General features: G+C 40.2%; 1 protein-coding gene across 3 annotated transcripts in view; it reads right to left on the minus strand.

The window, feature by feature from the left end:
* Positions 1–217: 217 nt before the first annotated feature.
* The window catches only part of CERS6 (ceramide synthase 6), a 322,884-nt gene continuing 301,424 nt past the window's right edge, over positions 218–21,677 (minus strand). For 2 of the 3 annotated variants that reach the window (XM_073807612.1, XM_019922828.3), the window contains 2 exons: positions 9,120–9,276; positions 218–5,812 (listed from right to left, as the gene is read on the minus strand). In XM_073807612.1, the coding sequence (XP_073663713.1) occupies positions 5,660–5,812; positions 9,120–9,276 (310 nt within the window). In that variant the 3' untranslated portion in view covers positions 218–5,659. Of the gene's footprint in view, positions 5,813–9,119; positions 9,277–10,688; positions 13,480–21,677 lie in introns of those variants that run through there. The other variant, XM_073807613.1, reaches the window with a different exon arrangement.

The raw sequence follows: 21,677 nt of genomic DNA on the forward strand, positions 1-21,677 counted from the left end.
GCTTAGCTAAATTCTCGACAAAATAACGTATAAATAGAACATTATATGGAACGTATAAATATTACATCCTTTTTTGTAATCATAGCGACTACTGGGGTTTGAGGAGGCTTACAAGAAACTCATAGGATGATGTGAGGATAAATCTTGTCCAGGAAGATGTGACATATTACCAACACAAGCTCGGTAGTGCTTACAGAAAAGGGCATTTACACTGTACTCTTAATACTTATCTTTATTATGAAAGTGTTTTCAAAGTAAAATGATCCTCATTACAATGATTGCTTCCAGGGATCAAGAATGAATAATTATATTTTCATATAAAAATCAGCAAAACATAATAACAATACATAAAGTAATTCTAATTGGCTAACAGTACATCATTCCATTTCTGACAGAGATGCTCAAGCGCTGAATTGTCTTAACAAGTAAAGGTTTTGTCACCTATTCTATTTCTCACGGCAAGTTGAAAAAAATCAAATCCCCAAACTAACCACCTTCCCCTTGCATGACACCAAATGGCTATGGAGGTAACTGATCAGGTGGGTAAAGAGGTGATGAAAATCATGAGCTTAGAGGCTTTATGAAACTTTGGGAAATCAGACTTGGAGGGTGTTTTCCAGGTTTAAATTAATGAAGCTCTAAGTTCCAGAATCACCACATAACTATTCCTATTACAGAGCTAATTTCTCTTTGGCAACTAATCTTTAAAAACCCCTCATTTTTAAGAGCAGTTTTACAATGACAGTTTTAAAAAATTACTGTAGATCCAAAAGAAAAAAAGATGTCTTTATAAAATCTAATTTTTCACTTAACATAGAAATCATACCAACAGCTGTTGTTCCCTGGTTTCCAGGCCATGCAACATATACCGAAATAGGAAGCCAAGCTTTCACGGACTTGTGTTAAGGAAAACAGGCTCACGTGGGCACAATACTTTTTAGGAAAAATGGAATCAGGCATAGAAGGAAGTATGGTACACAACTGATCCAAAGGCTATTGGGAAACTGATAGCAGATAAGTGACAATATTCTGGCTTCCTTTTATTAAGAGTCCCAGGAGACTTAAAGGAATGTGAGTGAAAGATAAACAAGACAGATCCTAGGCTAGTGGTCCCCTCCCATTGCTTCCTGGGCTATCTTGAGACTGTCTAGTCTTGTGGAGACACCATATGATGGGCCGTCTGCCTGCAGAGACTTTGATCGGATGGGGTCTCAGCTTGTGGCCATTTGGTAATGTGCTCCTTTCAAAGGCTTCAGGTTGAACTCACGTTGGAAAGACTAAAGTTCTCCTTTGGGTGTCTACAGATCTTATTAACAGTTACTTATGATGTTTTACGTTCTCTAACACAATTTTCTCCATAAAAACCATTATCAGGTATGCTCCCTCTGAGCGCACGTTAGAGGTGTTCCAACAGCATAGAGTGGCCCAGTGAACAGGCCTCCTCGGCATCTACTGAGCGGCCCCTAGGGGACGGGAGGGGACCATGCATACAAATGCAAACCACAGGGCCTTTTTCTGGCCTATTACTAATGAAGAATAAAAATGTGGCCACAGCGAACCAGTGCTAATTACTATCTGGTAATTTGATAATGGTACAATTTCATTTAACCAAGAGAAACTTATCCCTGCTCTGGGGACAACAATAACTTCATTTAAAAAAATATCTTGCTGCATTTTGCATGAACTGTTTGTGACTGACAGTACTCCTTCTGTGGACAGCACACAAGTGCAGACTTTGATCTCATTTGATCTTTTCTTATTTTAACGTTAGGAACATTTCAGGGCTACTAATATTTATCTACAAAGCAGGAATGAGCCAAAGACAAAGTAAAAAAAGTGAGCTAATTAGAACCTTAAGATCTCAAATAGCACATGAAATGTAAACATTTAACCTCTTACTTCCAAAGGATTTCTTGAAACCTCTTTGGACATAATGATATCATCACACATACTGATAAAGAGAATTATTTAATACCTTCAGAATTATTCTGTATACTTTTCATACTTCAAATTAAGAAAAAAATACTCAAATATTCAGGCAACTTTGGCATTAACATCTCCAAGAAGGGGACAAAAATAACTACCAATGCAAAAATCATGAATAGATTGGGAACAATCACGGGTGTCCATAAAGCTCTCTTGGAAGAGCTCTTTTGTAAAGACTCAGGTAACTTGGAATGAAATGTAATTTTTTACTTTGGCCCAGATAAATGAGGTTGAAAAATATAGAGTGGAAGATTCAGGCCCTTTCTACCCAAGGTGCAAGCATTTAGCTTGCTCAAATTCAAACGCCATCCAATACTCAGAACGGAAAGTTTGGGAATAGAACTGGACATTTTGAGATTTACCCACCATTTTGGCTAAAGGTGACCTGATTTTATCCCACTAAAGAGTTATTTCTCTCATCCAATTGCTTGTTCTCTTTGGAGAGCCTATCTTTTTTCCTAGTTCATCTTTGTTAGATGCCTATTTCATTATCTGATGGTACCTCAGGATACCATCTGTCTAGCAGCCTAGCAGGAGTTGGATGTTAATAAAATCCTGGGGTGAAGCAGAAATCATGTGCATTTTTTCCAACACTTAGTTTAATAATCCAAAGTAGTTGCTCCCCCATTCTCAACATTCGTATCACTTAGTTTGGAAATGCGAATTACTTAGATGCTGACTTTAGGGCCTCCATGATCTTAGCTCTGAGACAAAGAGGCTGAAGGAGTCTACCACTCTCAGCTGTCGGGGGGCCATGAACAGGAAGTGGAGAAGGAGGTGGGAAGTTTCTATTGCACATGGCAGATGGTTTTCATGAAAAAAATATGGATAAGGACCAGTCAGTGATATTCTGGTTTTATCACGTTTTTTTGAGAAACATACAGGTACATACATAGATCACACATTTTTATATCATTTATTGACCCAAGGCCAAATTCTACTTGATTTTCTACATTTTTCTCCTTCTAATCAATCTACAAAAGCTATAGAATTGGAGAATAAGATATTACCTTTTCTAGACTCCTTCCTACATATCTCTTTGTACCTTGGGAAGGTTTGAATATGACCAGGACAGGCTAAGTTAATCAATGGGAAACAACACTCTTACTAAACCTACAGTTTACTTTACAAAATCCACTTCCAAAGCTATGGCTTGGCACAGGTAGAAGATAGGCTATCTCACATATTTTCCTCTCTCAGCCTTATCAGGCCACCATGGGAGAGCAGTAGACAAGATATATTATTCTTCATCTCAAAAGCCCTACAAACACCATTCTGATTAGTCAAAAAGAACTCTTTGCCTTAAAATGTAAAATGAAATAAAAATCCACAGATACACGGAGGACTGCGTTAAGTTACTGCCATTGGTCAGAGAGGCTCTGAGAATTCTCAATCCTTCTAAGTGACTTTTGGGAAAAACAGAAGATTGTTCAGATGTCTTTGCTAAGGACAGACTTAATTTTCTTCATTTCATGCAAATCTTCTAAACTTTAATTTACAAGCTGATATTCTGAAATTATTTTTCTGTGCTAAAAGTGTCAGATGATCCAAAGTTGAACACACTGTGGTTCTCTGGTTTATTTCACCCATCAGGGGACTTGCTCTAGACACTAAAGCAAGGCACGAGTCATTCTTCTGTTCCACATTTTAGCTGATAAGAAACTTTCACCTTCTCAAAAATTTTCAGCTATAACATGCATGCTGTTTACTTTTTATATATCTGCATTTTAGCAGATGTTCAGATGACTTAACAAGTATATTTGGTATTTAATGATAGGTCTTACAAATACGACCATCCACAAATTACACTCCTAGACATATCCCTGTTCTGTGAAATAAAATAATAAGGCTTTACAAGAAGAGTTAGTTATACTGTTTCTTCAATAAACAAGCAGACATATTTCCAAGGCTCTTCAATCATTACTATGGACCATACCAAAAACACACTATTTTATAAATAGGTGGGAAAAGGGTTAACATTACAGCGTGAGGTTTTTGTTTGGAAGTATTAACACTCACGTTGCACACTGTGGGCACAAAGCTTTATTTCAATTTTTAAAAAAATTGAATTGAATACGAATGGTTTTGGGCAGGACATGCACTTGCTAGTATTTTGCTGTTCCCTTCACTAGCCCTGACTTGCACATTGATATCACTGCATTGTGGTTTGGGGCTCTTTTTTTAGAAGATGGTCTTTCTGATTTATGAAATAAGTATTTATAATACCTTTTTATTCCCTCTTACTAAAAGTTGGTTTCAAGAAAAGAGATAAAATCTTTGGTTTATGTGTGTGGTTTTCTTATCTATACATAAATAACACTGCCCTGTAGGAGACTATGGAAACTTATTTTTTCAGTAATCTTTCTCATTGCTGAGTAGAATTTTTATTGTTTTTTTTCTGGAAATAGCTCCCTTTGAACAAAAATTCCTGGAAACTGAGCAAGTTCTTCAAAGAAGCAAACAAAAGGACTTAGAGAGTAACACTGCTCAGTTTCTAGTAACAGGAAATTCTGTTATGTTATGGGTTATGTTTAAGGAGAAAAGACAAACGGTAAAATAGTCTTTCTCCCATTGGCTTTATTTTGCTCAGAAAAATAAAAATATCAAGATCAAATACTAGATAGGGCGCTTTCTTTAGAGCTGGTTGCGGTAAAGTGCTTTGCATTTGAGGTGACTTTTGCCAACTCTTGGAAGTCTCCTTTATCTGTTCCAAAATATACTTAGCTCCTTTTTTTCATGACATGGCAAAAGACGGCGCTAATTACAGGGGTAGTGGTAAAACCTGGTTGAAATCTGCTGCTCTCTTTGTATTATTCTCAGATCATGGGACAAATTCCCAGTAGGAAGAGTGACTTCTTTGTTTGTAACCATGACCTTAAGTCTTCCTTCAGAGCCGGCGCACTGACCCCGTAACAGAGAATAAAAAAATCTCTGTAACCTCCAAAGTTAATCCCCAGCTAGCTGCCATTCTCACTGAAGAAATCTTGGCTGTGTGAATAAGAAATGACATCTAATCCAAAGCAATATACTACAAAACAAATTTTTTAAGTCCTCCAATAACCACACTCTTTAATTGCAACAGCTAATCGACCACGAAGAGTGACAATTACAAAACTGAGCTCATCCTGTTCCAACTTTACACTGGGACAAAGCTCACTGAGACTGTACAGGCCATTTCGAAACAGGCACTGTAACGCAAAGAAAGCAAACCTATTTGGAGCTGTACGAGAATCCTGCACTGGGATTTGCTTGCTCTAAGTGACCAATTAAGCTAAGGCTCCTAGCGGACTGGCTTAGGGGAATAGAAAGGGATAGAAGCAGGTGGAGCGTCTCCCTCACTGTCATGAACCCAGAGAGTAAAAAGGAGTGAGGAAACCCTCTTTTGTCCACAGATTCACAAACAAATACAAAAAAATAAATAATATTCTAAGACAGTACAAATGCAAATACTGTTCCCTTGTGCCAATTACATAAAGCATGCCTACATATACAGAATGGTAATTCTTCCTCATTCACAGACAGGACATATGGCAGTGCACTATTCAAAATGCTTTGATAATCCTAATTTTTGTTTCTGGTGCTGAGAGATTATGAAAGGAACTGCATTTGCAACTTATTAAATACTTCCAGGAACAAACAGTTCACTTTATTTGGGACTTGTAGTTTTGAGTAATTAATCTTCCATGGAGCAAGGGCCAGTGAGGAGATACCCGTTGGTACCACTGGTCCCATTGGTGGTGGTCGCGGCATGGGGGTTACTCCCCGGAGGTTCCGAGTCCTCCTCATCTGAGCTAGACTCAATATCGCTTCGATCGTCCTTGGACACCTGTGGAACACGAGAAGGTGAGTGCAGCCAGCTCTGAGGGAACCGTTAAGGTATGGCATGCTCAGAAGTATATGCACAATCACACATGAAGAAAAACAGATCTAAATATTGAAAACATCGAAGAGGATAGGAACATTGCCATAGTAATAAGTTCCCCTTCTTTGGAGATAGACATTTGGGTGACTAAGTCAGTTATCAAGGAATGCAGGTGGATTTAGGCATCGCAGGGGGCTAGCTTTGTTGACTTCCTTAAGGTGCCTTTGGATACTGAGAATGTACTAGACCATGAACCCCACTCTTACTGGCAAAGTAGCATATGGTACTGCTGGAATGGCACTATAGGAATTTGGTACAAATGGATCCATTTATTCTCGGATGACCACATTCTCTCTGAGAATCATTTAAAGTCAGCTCTTAATTAACTACACTAATGGAGATATTCACTAGCTCTGTTCACTAAAACATCATTCTTATTTGGCTTTTTTTTTTTTTTTTTTTTTTTTTTTTTTGCGGTACGTGGGCCTCTCACTGCTGTGGCCTCTCCCGTTGCGGAGCATAGGCTCCGGACGCACAGGCTCAGCGGCCATGGCTCACGGGCCCAGCCGCCCCGCGGCATGTGGGATCTTCCCGGACCGGGGCATGAACCCGTGTCCCCTGCATCGGCAGGCGAAGTCTCAACCACTGTGCCACCAGGGAAGCCCTTATTTGGCTTTTTAATGCATTCGTTGATGATTTAATTTTTCTTTTTTGTCTGCTAGAATTAAGTAGAAATTTTGTTTTGTATACCACATAACAACTAATGGCAGCAGGAGGCATCTGGGGCACTTGCTGGGTGAGGTCTAGTTGAAAATATTTCCCAAGAAAAATCTACTGGCTCGATCATCATGAATTGGCTCCCATCATCCAGGGTTCTTCCCTCCTCCATTCAGACTCTACAAGTCATGAGTAAGGCACCAGGATATAAATCTATATGTTACCATAAAGGATGAAAAAAAATCAGACTGTCTCACAAGGAGGTAATGTAGGAAGAAATTACAGAAATACTCTACTGCTTATAAAACTGAAAGAGTTTGAACCTCCTACTCTATGTCTACATCATGGTAAACATTTTTACCCCACAGGCCTTAAGACCTTTGAGTAACTGCGTGCTGTTTACTTATTGTCTAAGGGGGGTGGTGGTAGCAATAGGGACCTGGTGGCTTCATAGAAAGTTTCCCAGTCTAGTCCCTTATGATTCTCTAAGAGGTGGCTTGGGAAGTCGGCAAAATCTCCTGGGAGGCTTTTCAGAATGAACTGGGTTCCACATCTCATCCTCTCTGTCACTGTTACCCCCAACCGGAGAACCCTGGAATCCACTGCCCTCCCAATTTGAGAAGCCACCATCACTGCAGGAGAACGTCACCTTCGTCAGGTGGGGTGGGGTGAGGTGGGGACAGGAGAAAGTCCTGAGCTGAGCACTGCTGCTCCAGCCTAAGCAGAGATGACTGAGTAAATATGTAAAAATGGATCTCACTCCAATGGCCCTTGAGATGAGATGAGACTCACAAGGACCATCTCCAAGAAGATTTAGATACTGAAACACCAAAATGACTAGATTATAAGGATACTTTAACTTAAAAAAACATGGGTCACAAAGACAGCGTTAGAATAAAAGCTCCACTACGTTTGGAAATCCATTAGTCATAAATTAAGCTGCTAATAGGAAAGAAAACTCCAGTGTCAGAGAGCGATTAATTTACATTTGCATGCTTAGTAAGATTATTTTTAATTGCATTTGGGAAAAAAAATCTATACTTATGTTACCTCCAAAGGAAGGAACAATTTAGAATATCTCAAAATAAACCACAGGAAAGTAGAGTCCATAACTCATGGCCAAGATGAATCTTACTGCCCTAGGTGAACAGCAAAGGCAGTTAAGATATTTTGAAGCCTGAGGTCTGGAATAAAATTGACTGTCTCCTAATAAAGTTGAAGAAGTAAACTAGAGAGAAGACAGCGTATCTGGTGGAAATAGCAATGCAATAAGGACACAAATCATCTAATCTACAGCCTCCCTGCATCTTCAGTTACCATTATCATACTGACAGTATTGTGCACATTGATTTAATTTGTATCCAAATGAGAACAGGAGCGTTTTTTAAAATAGAAATACATGCTCATTTTAAAGAGTACGAGGTCACAGAGAAAAAATGAACTCTTGCTTTTAAACAATTCATTGCTAAAAATATTTTGTATTTACATAGGAGCTGATGCGGAGAATTGGCTTCATAGTACGTGACTAGATGTCCCAAGCCCCGGCGGAAGGGGCTCACAAAGCGGTCACGTGCTGTTCTGCTGCCCAGGGCAGCCCTGGCAAAGAGCCGATGCTCTGGCCTCCCTTCCGGACCGCGTTGATCCTCTCCCCAACTTAGTTCTGTTTCTCATACTTCACTTTGGTCTATTTCTGTTTTTTAGCTGACATGTTGAACATCAATTAAAGAAATCCATCTCCTTCGTTGGATCATGCAAAATTTAGCAGAATGAAAGCTCACACAAAAGGTCACTAACTGAGCTGTCCCTAGCATCCCTCACAGCTGGTGGGAGCCACACCTCGGTTACAGCCTCCAGGCAGTGCCAACAGATTAGACAGAACAATATGCATGGAAACAAAAGCATCAGAGTGCCCCTCCAACGGGCTAACGTGGGACCCAGGACTGGCATAGAGAGAGAGGCGTGAGAAACTTACATGTAGAGGGTTCCACTTCCCAGACTTCCAGGTTGGCAGAAGGAAGAGAACGAACAATGAAAGTAAGAAAATGTCACAGAGGACGTTCCAGAAAAGTCACTGCTCTACACAGAGGGCTTGAGGCCTGGGAACCTTTATTCAAATCAGCTTCATGAGCCCATTTTTAACCAAAGGGATTTAACTGAATTTTTACTGACAAAGTCATAAATGGTCATACTGCATCAAGCAACCCTTTCTCATAAAATAAAAGAATTATTAAATTTCTGTCTGGTATAAGTATAATCAGAGGAGGACCAAGGGAGACAGAGAAAGGGAGAGTAGGAACACAACAAATAATATACCTCCATTGAATCTAAAATTATAAATGCAGATCATTCAGCAAGGCGATGCTACATGTAAAAAAATCAACTAGACAGAAGAAAATGCAAGTTTGTATTGTGTTTCCAAGAGGTTATGCTAAACCTTGAAGGAGAAAAAACAGTTTTGATGATATTCTAAATAATAAATAATGTTCTTGTTGATTAGAAGAACACAAAACCATAATTTTCTGGGACATATTAGAAAGGGTGAGTTTTATCTTACCTTGCCTTTTGAAATAGCTTTGCAAGCTATTTTTACGATCAAGTAAGACCAGAAGCAGTTCAAGCCTTGTATTACCAACAGCAGTAGGTTAAAAACCCACCAGGAAGGGTAGGGTCCAACAATCTCCCAACTTTCAAATAATGTGGTATTTAACACCCTAAGGAAAAGGAGAAAGTAATCATTGAACACAGCTTTTCACTTTGCCTTCAAAGGAACTCTAGTTACTGCAAAGAAGCACGAAGTCAATGATATCCACTGACTACTCCCTGCAAGGATGGTCTGAAGGCTGACAAGGTACTTAGAAGAGTCATCACCGGAACGATTCCCCTGGTGGCATAACATTCCTTTGGATTCTAGCTTGAATAGTGTACTTGTGCTCCCATTCACTTTTGTTGTCATTTCTCCCGTTAATTTTCATTACGTTTTCAATTGATTCTATTTCTCACTACTGGTTAAAAGGCCTGTATCATCCTTGAAGTTGCTTTTGGCCTTTAAATACGTGTGAGGAATACCATTTAATAATATTACATTGCAAGGAAAAAAAAAAGAGTAATTAATTCCAGACACACTAGTTAAGTTTAAACTATATGCTTAGCACAGTGAGTTAGAATATACTTAAGACCTAATGCCTGTCCTCAAGTGGTTTATAGTCTAGTAGGGGAGCCTGTACTGGGTCCTGAATTTTGTAAGCCTTCCCCTGGGAAAGAACTGGCAACTGAAAGATATCATATTGAAGTGATGTCTCGAGATGAGTGTTGGAAGGAGTTTTTTTAAAAATTATTAGAATATAATGAATATACGTAGTTTTAAGAGTATGTACTTGAGGCAGGTGAACGTATTTGAAGTAATTGGTTCCCTCTGTTATCCACCATCAGGACCAGGATGGAGCAGCCACCTGGGGCAGATACAGGACGGCTGGTTTCAGGGCTTGGCTCTCATCCTTGCTGTATCTGCTCCTAAGCCTTTGGAAGTTGATTCATGCCTTTTGGACTCACACTGCTGCCACACAGAAGCACGGTAGCCACAAAATTTTGGAATTACTCTCACTTCCTTGCTTTCCTCCTTAGCTTAGTGATGGGCTGGTTTGGAGATCTAAGTGGACTGACAAAACTCATCGAAGTGTATTTCCACCAACTGTCCCTGCAGTGCTTTGCCGGGACCCTCAGGAGAGGTTAGGTGGACAATACTCAGTGACTAAGGGGGAGGGATGGAAAACTCTTGAATGTAAGACACAGACCACTCATACAAGAACAGAAGGCACATATACAGAAAATTTTAGTATAAGAGTGTGATGAATACTTCGAGAGAGGTTAAGAAAAGTACTTAGTGAATTCACAAAAGGAAAAAAAAACACATTGATTTGAGGTGGGATAAGAGGTAAAGAAAAAACAGAGAATGAATAATAGACATAAACAGGTTCTCCATGCCCAATTTCAGCAACCTGCATTCATAGACCAGAATGAGACAAACAGAGTCAGAGAAACAGGACAGAGAAAAATCATAATATCTCAATTCCATAAAATAAATATATATTTGCACATACACACAGAAAAAGTAAGAGAATTATAATTCATTGGAAGGAATTAAAGCCATTATAGACTTTCTTTCTTTGGTGGATTAGGGAATTTTGTATTTTCTTCTTTATATTCTTCTCTTTTCCAAATCCATGACAAATAATTAGGACAAAGTACAAGTAATTTATAAAAAGGAATAAGTTAGGATAATGCCTATATTCCTGCCTTGTTTGTTATCCCAAGAGGCAGCCATGTCTTTACACACAATCTGCAGGCTACGGGACAACAGGTCTAAACAAAGGTGAACTCCACGACAGCAAGGGAGGACTTACACACCTTATGCTTTTCTATCTCCAGCACCTTGCAAAACACTGCAAAGTAATTTGCTCACCGGACCTGATGGCTGATTGACTGTGTGTTTGTTCAGTAATCAAATAAATAGATATGCACAAGACAACTCGGGAATAATTACAATAATTTTATTTCAGAACCAGCTCTGCTTCTTGACATATTAAACATGTTGACCTTCAGAGGGAATTCAGTTTCATTTGAACAGAAAGGGGTCCTGTAGAAATGGCAACCACGACTGCGTGATGCTACGCGTTATAAATTAGCCTTTGCTGAATTATAAGTTTGAGAACCTTTCTCACCATTACAGTTTGCTTGGCTTATTATGAACAGAGTGTCATGCAGTCGCTGGTGACATGATATTCACATTAATTTCTGAAACACTGCATCAGAATTTACAGGCTTTGCCATGAAAATCAGTGGCACCTCTGAAATGCCACTCAAAAGTAATGGGATTTCTTTGAAAATTGACTTGGCTGCCTGCAGAGACAATTGAGAAAAAACAATCAGTGCACCAAAGAGCTATATCTCTCAGTGAGAAGCTTGGTAAGGAAAACAATATGTGAGGAATTGAGATTGAGGAGAGAGACATGATGCCACTTGGATTCTGAAAAACAGCAAACCCAGGAAATGGCGCCTTTGTTTAGCCACAGAATGTTTCTGATGAGAAAACTGTCCTCTTTGGGGCAAACTATTAAAATGGTGATTACAGGATTTTATCCTTTCCCAGAGGTTAGGGTTAGGTGTACATACTTTAATGATGTCATTACAAATCTATGGTGACAGGGCTCTGACGAGTGGTATCTCTGAGGGAGGATTGAGGGGACAGGACAGGAGGGAGGCTGCTGGCATGCTGAAAACATTCTCCATCCTGATTCAGGTAGTGATTATGCAGATTATACATATGCAAAATTTTACAAATGTAAAAATGTATCATGAAGATTTGTGGACGACACTGTGCGCATTACACCTCAATAAACTAAAATGGAAAAAAGTACTCTGGGGCAAACACTGCCAATATGCAACCTCTGGCTTGCATAATTACTATAATACCAGTGTTTCTACCCCCCTCCCCACTAGTTTGGGGTCAATATATGGCTTCTAAGAAAATAGATTTTTTTCTTCCCCCAAAATAGCCTACAGCATCAAACCTCCTGCTGCTCCAATCAAGTGGTGGAGAGTTTGGAAGCATAAGGGGCCAGAAAAGACCATTTTCCTTTTCATTAATGTTAGGATCACTTAACCACTAGATGGCGCATCACGCATGTACAAAGCGTGCTCAAGTAGGTCTATTCTGCCAGAACCTTCTGCCGAAGTCTGGGTCCCAGCACAGAAATCACTCCATCTTCAGGTTACACCTTCCCTTCTAAGAATCTTCCCCAACAATGGAATGAAGAGGCTCCCGTCGGTGCTTCTTTCTTCCTGCGTGATTCCCAATAGAAACGACGCCTGCAGGGCAAAGCTCCAAGCAATCCACTGGTGATGTAAAGATGCACCACTTACCACCCCAACAGCTTAGCCCTGATGGGTTATTTAATGGCTGTTTAATGAATCCTAATTTAATTTGACTTGCCCTATAGTTACTTTTGCTCAGGCTTACCCTTTATGGATTTTTCATCTTAAGTTTGAGGATCACAGAAATATGTATATATAGGCTATGTGGGGATAGGAGGAGGGGAATGTATACATTCATGCACAAAAGGTTAGCCACTTTTTCTTAAGCAAAGCAAAGTCAGAGTAGTCTCATTTTAATACTATATTTAAGGCTTTACTCATTCATACTCCAAGCATCAATGTGACTTCTGCTTGCCCCTTAAACCTCAGAAGTCCAGAAGTCTTCTACTGTCATAGAGCACAGTGTGAAAAGATCTCCACTGGTGTCTCATTCAGAAAAGCTATAACCAATGCTTTTTTTTTTTTTTCATTTTTATCGTGACCGCCAACTCAAAAGTTTATCTTTAGTATGCAAAGTTAGATAAATATCCTTCCTTTCCGCTCCATATATCTTACTTTTAAAATATTCCAGTGATTTAGAGGCAAGATCACATAATGGTGGTTGAGTTATTAAAGATGACAGAGGCCTAGGTGCTCTCACTGTGTGAATGAAGTTACAGGTGGACGTTTACGATAAGGCCATGGCAAGTAATCATAAGCTTTGCCTGCGTCCCTTCCTCTTCTACCCCCACCGAAGAGCTCCACCTGAGCCTTGGTTGTGTGTTTCTGGAATGATCTATAGAAAAACCACAATAATTAGATCCATGTCAAATATCCAAAGAGAGCCAAGATTGCTTCTCAGGGAGAGTCAGGTTCAGGGCCTCACGCTGAGAACTGCTGCATGATGCCAGTGAGGGTAGATTAAAAAGGAAAACTTGGTTTACAGTCAAAATTAAGGTGTTCTTTACTTCAGAGCTTTGGAATGGTCTTGACTTTGCTTTCCCAGACAGACCGCAGTATATTTCAGGATGTGTGTGCTTCTCTGGCATTTACTTTCATTTGACCTACACAAAACATAAATGAAAAGTAGATTCTACCTAAAGCTTATCCGTAATCTACCGGCATGTTTTGCTCATTTTAAAGTAGATGGTAACAGAAAAGCATTTAAAATGTACTCTCAACAGAAACCATGGACACTTAACACCTGAAGAAGAAACGTCAGGTAATTATTTCACTGTTATAAGCAATGCTCTTTGTCCTGGTGTTTCTAAAGTAATAAAAGCTCCAGACTTAAGAACAATTTGGTCAAGCGTTGGGTAGTCAAGGCTGCTAGACAGCCGCAAACCTTGCTCACAATGCCTGGATGCCTAATTATCTCGAATAATAGATTTGCAGCCTGTAGCAGACACAGAAGTAGCTTCTCTATCCCTGAAAGGAAGCTGAACTTGAACACAGAGGGACCATCTGTCTTTCCTCTAGCAATGGGCATATCGGTTCTGTCATATTGTTATCTGAGTAAGACATGGGGATCAACTCATTTATTTTTACTTTTAGGTCACAGCCTGGCCAGACTTAGACACTGATCCCTTATATCACAGGAAGTTTGTTACTAGTAACTTCCTGGCTGGGGTGGATGTTTTTCTCAAAATGAGTCATTGCCCTCTTGGTGCCCCATTTGCTGTCTGTCTGCCTGAGTTCCCAACCCCTCCACTGCCTGGTCTGCCTTTCTATGTTCCTCATCTCCCACCCTGAGTTTCCCTAGAGAAGAACATGTCCTTCAGGCTGTATCCTGATTCCAACATACTTACACTTTCAACCCTCCTCTTTGTTGCCTACGTGCCCCTAAAACAGACTTGTCTGGTTCTCAATAACTGCTCTTTTTTTAAAGATTTTTTTGATGTGGACCATTTTTAAAGGCTTTATTGAATTTGTTACAATATTGCTTTTGTTTTTTATGTTTTGGCTTTTTGGCTGCAAGGCATGTGGGATCTTAGCTCCCCGACCAGGGACCAAACCCGTACCCCCTGCACTGGAAGGCCAAGTCTTAACCACTGGACCGCCAGGGAAGTCCCCATAACTGCTCTTTATTGAGTAATTAGTATGTGTTGAGCACTGGCCCAAACACGTTATATACATTGTTTTACTTAATCCTTTCAACACCTCATACAGAAGAATCCCCATATAGTAGAATTCTTACACTAGGCTAATATTTATTGAGCCTTATGTGTCAGGAACTGGGCTCAGGCTTTAATGTGCTAACGCATAATCCTCATGAAATAAACCCTATGTGATAAATGCTATTTTTTTTCAAAGTAGGTATTATGATGTCTATTTCACAGATGAAGAAACTGAAGTACAGGTTTGTACTGTATGCCCAACACTGTCCCCACTGTTGGGGACACATATTCGTGGGCCTCAAAGAACTCATAATCTAGTTGGGGAGCTGGGGACGGAATATGAATCGGCACATTGTATTTAGTGGGTAATGTCACCACATGTATCAAAATGTACATACCTACTGAGCCTATGATTCTATTTCCAACCTTTTGTCCAAAGGAAGAATTTCAGGGATTTGGAAGATTTAGCCATAAGGATGTTCATTTAAATATTATTTATAGTAGCATACTACTTGAAACATCCTAGATGATGTTTACAAATAGGGTACTGATGAATAAACCATGACCTTCTCAGAAGATGGAATATTCTGTAACCGATATAATTATGTTATAGAAGAATACTTAATGAAATGGAAAAATGCTTATAGTACGTTAAATGAGAAAGACAAAGCTATGAAACAGTATGTGCAGAATGATCGCATTTTGGTAAAGAAAAAGATGTAATTTTAAGCATATAAAATGTTAGAAACAAAGACGTCAGATTATGAACAGTGGTTATTTCCGAATTATGGGATTGGGATTTTGTTTTCTTCTTTGTGGTGTTTCATATTCCATAAAATTTCTGTAATGAATATTTAAGTATAACATGTATATAATCCCTATTAAATAAATATCAGTTTAAGTTAAAATTTGAGGAGACCATAGGAGAATGATAATAGATAGCCAAGTGCTAACAGAAGCCTCCAAAGGTCTTAACTAGGGCAAGGAGGGCAACAGGTGTTCGCAGAGCTGGATGCATTTCCCAAAAGCTACCTCACTAAGTCTCAGAGCCGCACAGGGGCGGCCTGGCTTGGCCATACGCGGTTTTCCTCAAAGTCCCAGCGTCCTGCTCCAGACAAGAAGGCAGTGACTGACGGAACTTGTCTGTAGTCACACCAGCTGGTGCCCTCTGTCCCCTCGGGCTGGCATGTTTTATGTGAGTGGGGGATGGCTGGCTCCTGGGAGGGTCGAGGAGAGCTGCTCGCAGGGCAGAGCAGGGCGTCCCAGTGGCGGCAAAGTCCCTGCCTCTCTGGGATAGGTCTGTTCACAGCGCTGCCTCCAAAGACAGATGCTTTTATTCCCTCTGAACAAAGGAAGCAGCTCTCTAGGTTCATTCGTGGTTACGGGTGTGGAGATTCTGAGACGGTAGAAAGGCCAACTTGAACACACATCATAAGCACATTTGATCGCTTCTGTCCCTGGAATGGGGCTTTGTTGGCATGTTTGGAGCTGTTTTTGTCAGAGTCCCCTGATTTTGTTAGAGCTTAATAACTGGCCTAAGAACTGTGAAACCTGCCTGATCTCTGCACTCTCCTTCTGTTACCTTCTTATTTCATGATTCTGTGGAAGAAATGTGTTTTGCAAGATACAAGACAGAGCTTCTGGAAACTATGGGGGCAATACCTGCAAATCTTGTCTTGGGGGCAGGAAGAAACAGAAACGAGGAAGGGGAAAGGAAAGAGAGAGAAGGGGAATGGGCGGATGGGAAACGGGGGCAGACAGAGGGGACGAGGAGACAGGGGACCTGCTTCCCTGAGGCACTGCTCATGTCTGTAACTTGAATCAGGACCAGGCCTTGCACAAACTCTGCACGACATTTAATACCACACCATTTCTGGGATTACATATTACACTAATAAAAAGACAGCCACAAGACAAATAGTTGTGCCCTGGAACTTAGGAGGGGGAAGTGGCTGTGCAAAGCTCAGGGCCTGGAACTCAAAAGCTTCTTCCACCTGTAACTGCCGGGCTGGGAATCTGCCGGGTGTGATTTATCTGCTGGCAAACTCAGCGCAGGTACATATTCTAACAATTTACTGAGGAAGAAAGAAATACAAACCCTGCTTTGGAGAGAAGGACGGCTGAAATGCAGCAAACCCAGAGGCCTCCCCCGCCACCCCATCTGACTCAGGTGGTCCCAGGACAGTTGTTCAGCAAGGGTGTGCAGACTCAGGAGCTGGATAGCAAACAGCTCTTTTGCAGAAATCCCAACTGCCAACATATCAAGATAGTGGCCCTCGAGACAGTGGTTTTATTTTGTAAAACTTATCTTCGAATACAGTATACAGTGTCCTAGGGCAGCGGTCCCCAACCTTTTTGGCACCAGGGACCGGTTTCGTGGAAGACAATCTTCCCACGGACGGGGCTGGAGGGGGCGATAGGGTTTGTTCAGGCGGTAACGTGAGCGATGGGGAGCGGCTGTAAATAGAGATGAAGCTTCCCTCGCTCCCCCGCTGCTCACCGCCTGCTGTGCGGCCCGGTTCCTAACAGGCCACGGACCAGGGGTTGGGGACCCCTGTCCTAGGGGGCTTCATCTAAATGGCAAAAAACCAATTTAACTGACAGGACAAGACACTCTCTCTGCTCCTACTAGCTATAGTGTGCTTAACGGTGCTTACCCATTCAACCTCAATCACTTCTTTCCATAGTCCGTGGCCATGAGAATGTTTACAGTCAATGAGATGAATATAAGCCTTCTCTTCTCACTGACAGAAATAGCAATAGCCAAGACCGTACCTTAAATCACAAGGAACATTTCTTACACACCATTGGCTATCCGTGTGTACTGGGCCTAGCACCTTGTTAGGAGGTTTGAGTGGTATTTGGGTAGCATTTGATGCAGTTTTCACTCACATGCATCATAGATGTTGATGATGAAAGTGCTACATCATCAATGGAGAAGTAGGCAAAGGATATGGACAGTTCACAGAAAAAATACAAATGACTTATGAAAACATGCATGAAATGTTCCACGGTGCTTATAATCCAATGAATACAAAATTAAAACAAGAGATATGTAGGCCATAGTTTTTGGAATGATGTGTCATGACATCTGCAACCCACTTTCAGATGATTTGACAAATGTAAGAGAAATGCATGTATGTAAAAGAAATGCAGTGGGTACTGCAAGGGGTAACAGTTGATGAGGGCAGGTGGGAGTATATGAGTATTCATTATATATTTTTTTCAAATTCTCTGTGGGTTTGGACATGTTCAAACTAACAAATTAAATTAAAAGAGAAAACGTTTAAACTATCAAATCAAAAGGCATAGAGTGGCTGAATGGATAAAAGAACAAGACCCATCTATATTGTTGCCTACAAGAGATTCACTTCAGAAGTAAGTACACACAGAGACTGAAGGTGAAGGGATGAAAAAGGATATTCCACGTAAATGGAAATGAAAAGAAAGCTCAAGTAACTATACTCATATCAGACCAAGCAGACTTTAAAACAAAGAATGCAATAAAATCAAAACAAAAGGCCACCTACTGAGTGGGAGAAGATGTTTGCAAACCATACAATTGACAAGGCTTAATAGCCAAGCTATATAAAGAACACATACAACTCAACAACAACAAAACAACTCAATTAAAAAATGGGGAGATGGGCTTCCCTGGTGGCGCAGTGGTTGGGAGTCCACCTGCCGATGCAGGGGGCGCGGGTTCGTGCCCTGGTCTGGGGGGATCCCACGTGCCGCGGAGCGGCTGGGCCCGTGAGCCATGGCTGTTGGGCCTGCGCGTCCAGGGCCTGTGCTCCGCAATGGGAGAGGCCACAGCAGTGAGAGGCCTGCGTACAGCAAAAAAAAAAAAAAAAAAAAAAAAAATGGGGAGAGGATCTGAATAGACATTTTTCCAAAGAAGACATACAGATGGCCAACAGGCACATGAAAAGATGTTCATCATCACTAATCCTCAGGGAAATGCAAATCAAAACCACAGTGAGATATCACCTCACACCTGTCAGAATGGTTATCAGGAAAAAGACAGGAGTAACAAGTGTTGGAGAGGATGTGGAGGAAAGGAAACCCTTGAACACTGTTGATGGGACTATAAACTGGTGGAGCCACTATGGAAAACAGTATGGAGATTCCTCAAAAAATTAAGAATAGAACTACCATATGACCCAGCTATTCCACTTCTGGGTATTTACCTGAAGAACATGAAAACACTATTTTGAAAAGATACATGCAAAACGGAAGCAATCTAAATGTCCATCAATAGGTGAATGGGTAAAGAAGATGTGGTGTACACACACACACACACACACACACACACACACACACACAATGGAATATCCCTCAACCATGAAAAAGAGTGAAATCCTACTATTTGGGACAACATGGATGGACGTTTTTTTGTTTTTTGAAGAGTAAACGATTCGGTTTTTATTAAATGAGTAAACATTTGTTATTCAAGTCACATACTATTTGACATTTCTTGCAAGCAAATAACTCCTTAGAAATTCTGTGATTGTGAAAATTAGACTGTTATAACTTACTGTATTTAAGATTGTGTTAATTGCCTCTGACTTCTTTGAACTCAGACACCCCTAACTTCATACACTGTCTCCTACTGAGAATAATCTTCAAACTTTATACTGATTAGAACATGGATGGACCTTGAAGGTGTGATGCTAAGTGAAATAAGTCAGATAGAGAAAGACTAATGCTGTATGATTTCATTCATATGTGGAATCTAAAAAAAACAACAAACAGACAAAACAAAATTAAAAAAAACTCCTTGATACAGAGAACAGAGTAGTGGTTATCAGAGGGGAAGGGGGTAGGCGAAGTGGATGAAGGGGGCCAACTATATGGTGCTGGATGATAACTAGACTTGTGGTAGTGATCATTTTGTAGTGTATACAGATGTTAAACTATAATGCTGTATACCTGAAGCTTATATAATTAAACTATCAAATACATGTAAAAAAGAAGATAAACCACTGTGCTGCCAAAAATAAAATAAAAGCAACACTCTTGTAAGTGGCTGGTCGGAGTGTAAATTGGTGAAATCTTTATAGAAAATTTGGCCATACATATAAATATTTTTAAATGATTGTTTATCCTCATAAATTTACTTTTCCAGTTATCTATCTTTATCTTTAAATAAATACATTGTCAACAGATTTAAAAACATACTGTTTTTAATGGCAAAAAAGAAACAAATAAATGGTTAAAATGTGTATCTGTATGGTAGAATGTTATTCATACATTAAGATCATCTCTTCTATTTAATAACATGGGAGAATCCTCACAATTTAATGAAAAGTGAAAAAATCATATTAAAATCATATGCAGTATGAGCTCCAGTTTTCATATGTATGTGTTAATACATGTGTATATAAAATGCGATTAAATTGTGATTAAAAGAACATATTCTAAAATGTTCACATTGGCTACTTCTGATTCTAGGAATTTAAAATAAAAGATTTTCTACATGTATGTAGTATTCTTAGAGAAAACACTTAAGAACTTTTTTCAAGGATGATGGTCTAAAACACTTTAACCCTTTCAAGTTAGTTCAAAAATACCTATTTGTGTTCCACTCTCAGCGGGGGAAAAGGTGAAGCTGAATCTTCGGTGTCGGGGCCTGAACACCTTTAGGAATGCCCAAGGTGTACACATGGAGGGGAACTCGAACCTGAGCCACACCTGTTGGTTTTAGGATTCACATTTCTATGAGCGAGTATCCTTAGCATGGCACTCAGATGGTACTAGAGAAACAAATCCAAGAAGAAAAATCCCAGGAGGTCAGATGGACCTTCCCGATTATTCTGCCCAACTCTTCCTTTGACTGAGATCTCACCTGGAACATGATGGCAAGACATGGCCTTCCACCTGCATTCTTGTCCTGGGACCCCCAATGTGAGGGTGAAGAGTCTAGGGTGAAGCATATAGCAGGTGCTCCACAAATACCAAGTTTTTGGCAAATATTTTAGGTTAATGAGTAAATATACATGTGATTTCTGGAGTCTCTATAAATATATATATATATATATATGTATAACATGTCCATTGACAATGTTCAAAATCAGTTTTTAATCAGAATGGTGTTTTCCAGTTTTAAACTAATTCCCTTTAATCTGTAGAATTTAGAAACCTGGTTTCTTCGAGTCCCACCTTGTGCCACGTGCTTCAGTGAGGCTGTTCTGCAGGGCGGCAGTTCCCAGGCCTGCTGCTCACTGGAATTCCCTGGGGAGCATTAACAGTACTGATGCCTGGGACGGCCTCCAGAGACTGTAATTCAGACGGTCTGGGGCATAGATTGCGTGGTGCAATCTTTAAAAGGTCCCCAGATGACTCCAATGTGCAGACAAGTTTGGAAACTCCCTCTTTTGCTCTCTAATTCCCTTTTGTACTTTTTTTTTTTTTTAAATCTACAAACAATTCTGAATAACTTTTGATGATCCATTTCTGCTCTCAGTAGACGTGATGACTGCAGGTCATTTATGATTGTGTGTGGCTGAATGACAGTTACCAGGCTGTGCATGAAATGTTTAAAATTTTGTCCCCTCGCCCACTTTAATGAGAACAATAGCACCCTGGCATCAGAACCCCCAACTCTGAGGTTTCAAACTGCCCCAACTCAGAGATAGTCGAGGACCCCACTCTTCCCAGCCCCTTGCTTACCCTCCTTTGGGCTACACAAAGCTTATGTTTGACCTCCCAGGATTTTGCAGAAATTGTCCTTCGAAGAAAGGGTCTGAAGCATGAGCTTGTAAACTCATTCAGACAATAAGTAAAGCCTGATGAAAAGGAGGGAGAGTGTCCACAGAACCAGATCAAGAAGCCCAAAACTGGAAAAGAAGATGGCGTCCTTATCCCTGCCCACATATAATTGATATTAAAAATGATTCCAAACCACAAAACAATAAGAAAATCCCTCAAAATCTTTTTCTCTTTTGGCATGGGGAATCAAGTCAATTCTTGTTGAAATGTAAAACTACAAAAAAAAAATGCTTATGGCCCACTTTGCTTGTGTCCTAAGCACACACTTAATTGATCTATTAGGCACCCAGCATGGAGCGTCCTTGGTGAGTGTTTGTGGTTCATCACCCAGTTACAATGACTTGGGTCACTTAACAACCATGTTGCTAAAGAGA

The sequence above is a fragment of the Tursiops truncatus genome, chromosome 7 (assembly GCF_011762595.2).
Source record: "Tursiops truncatus isolate mTurTru1 chromosome 7, mTurTru1.mat.Y, whole genome shotgun sequence".
Lineage (NCBI taxonomy): Eukaryota > Metazoa > Chordata > Mammalia > Artiodactyla > Delphinidae > Tursiops > Tursiops truncatus.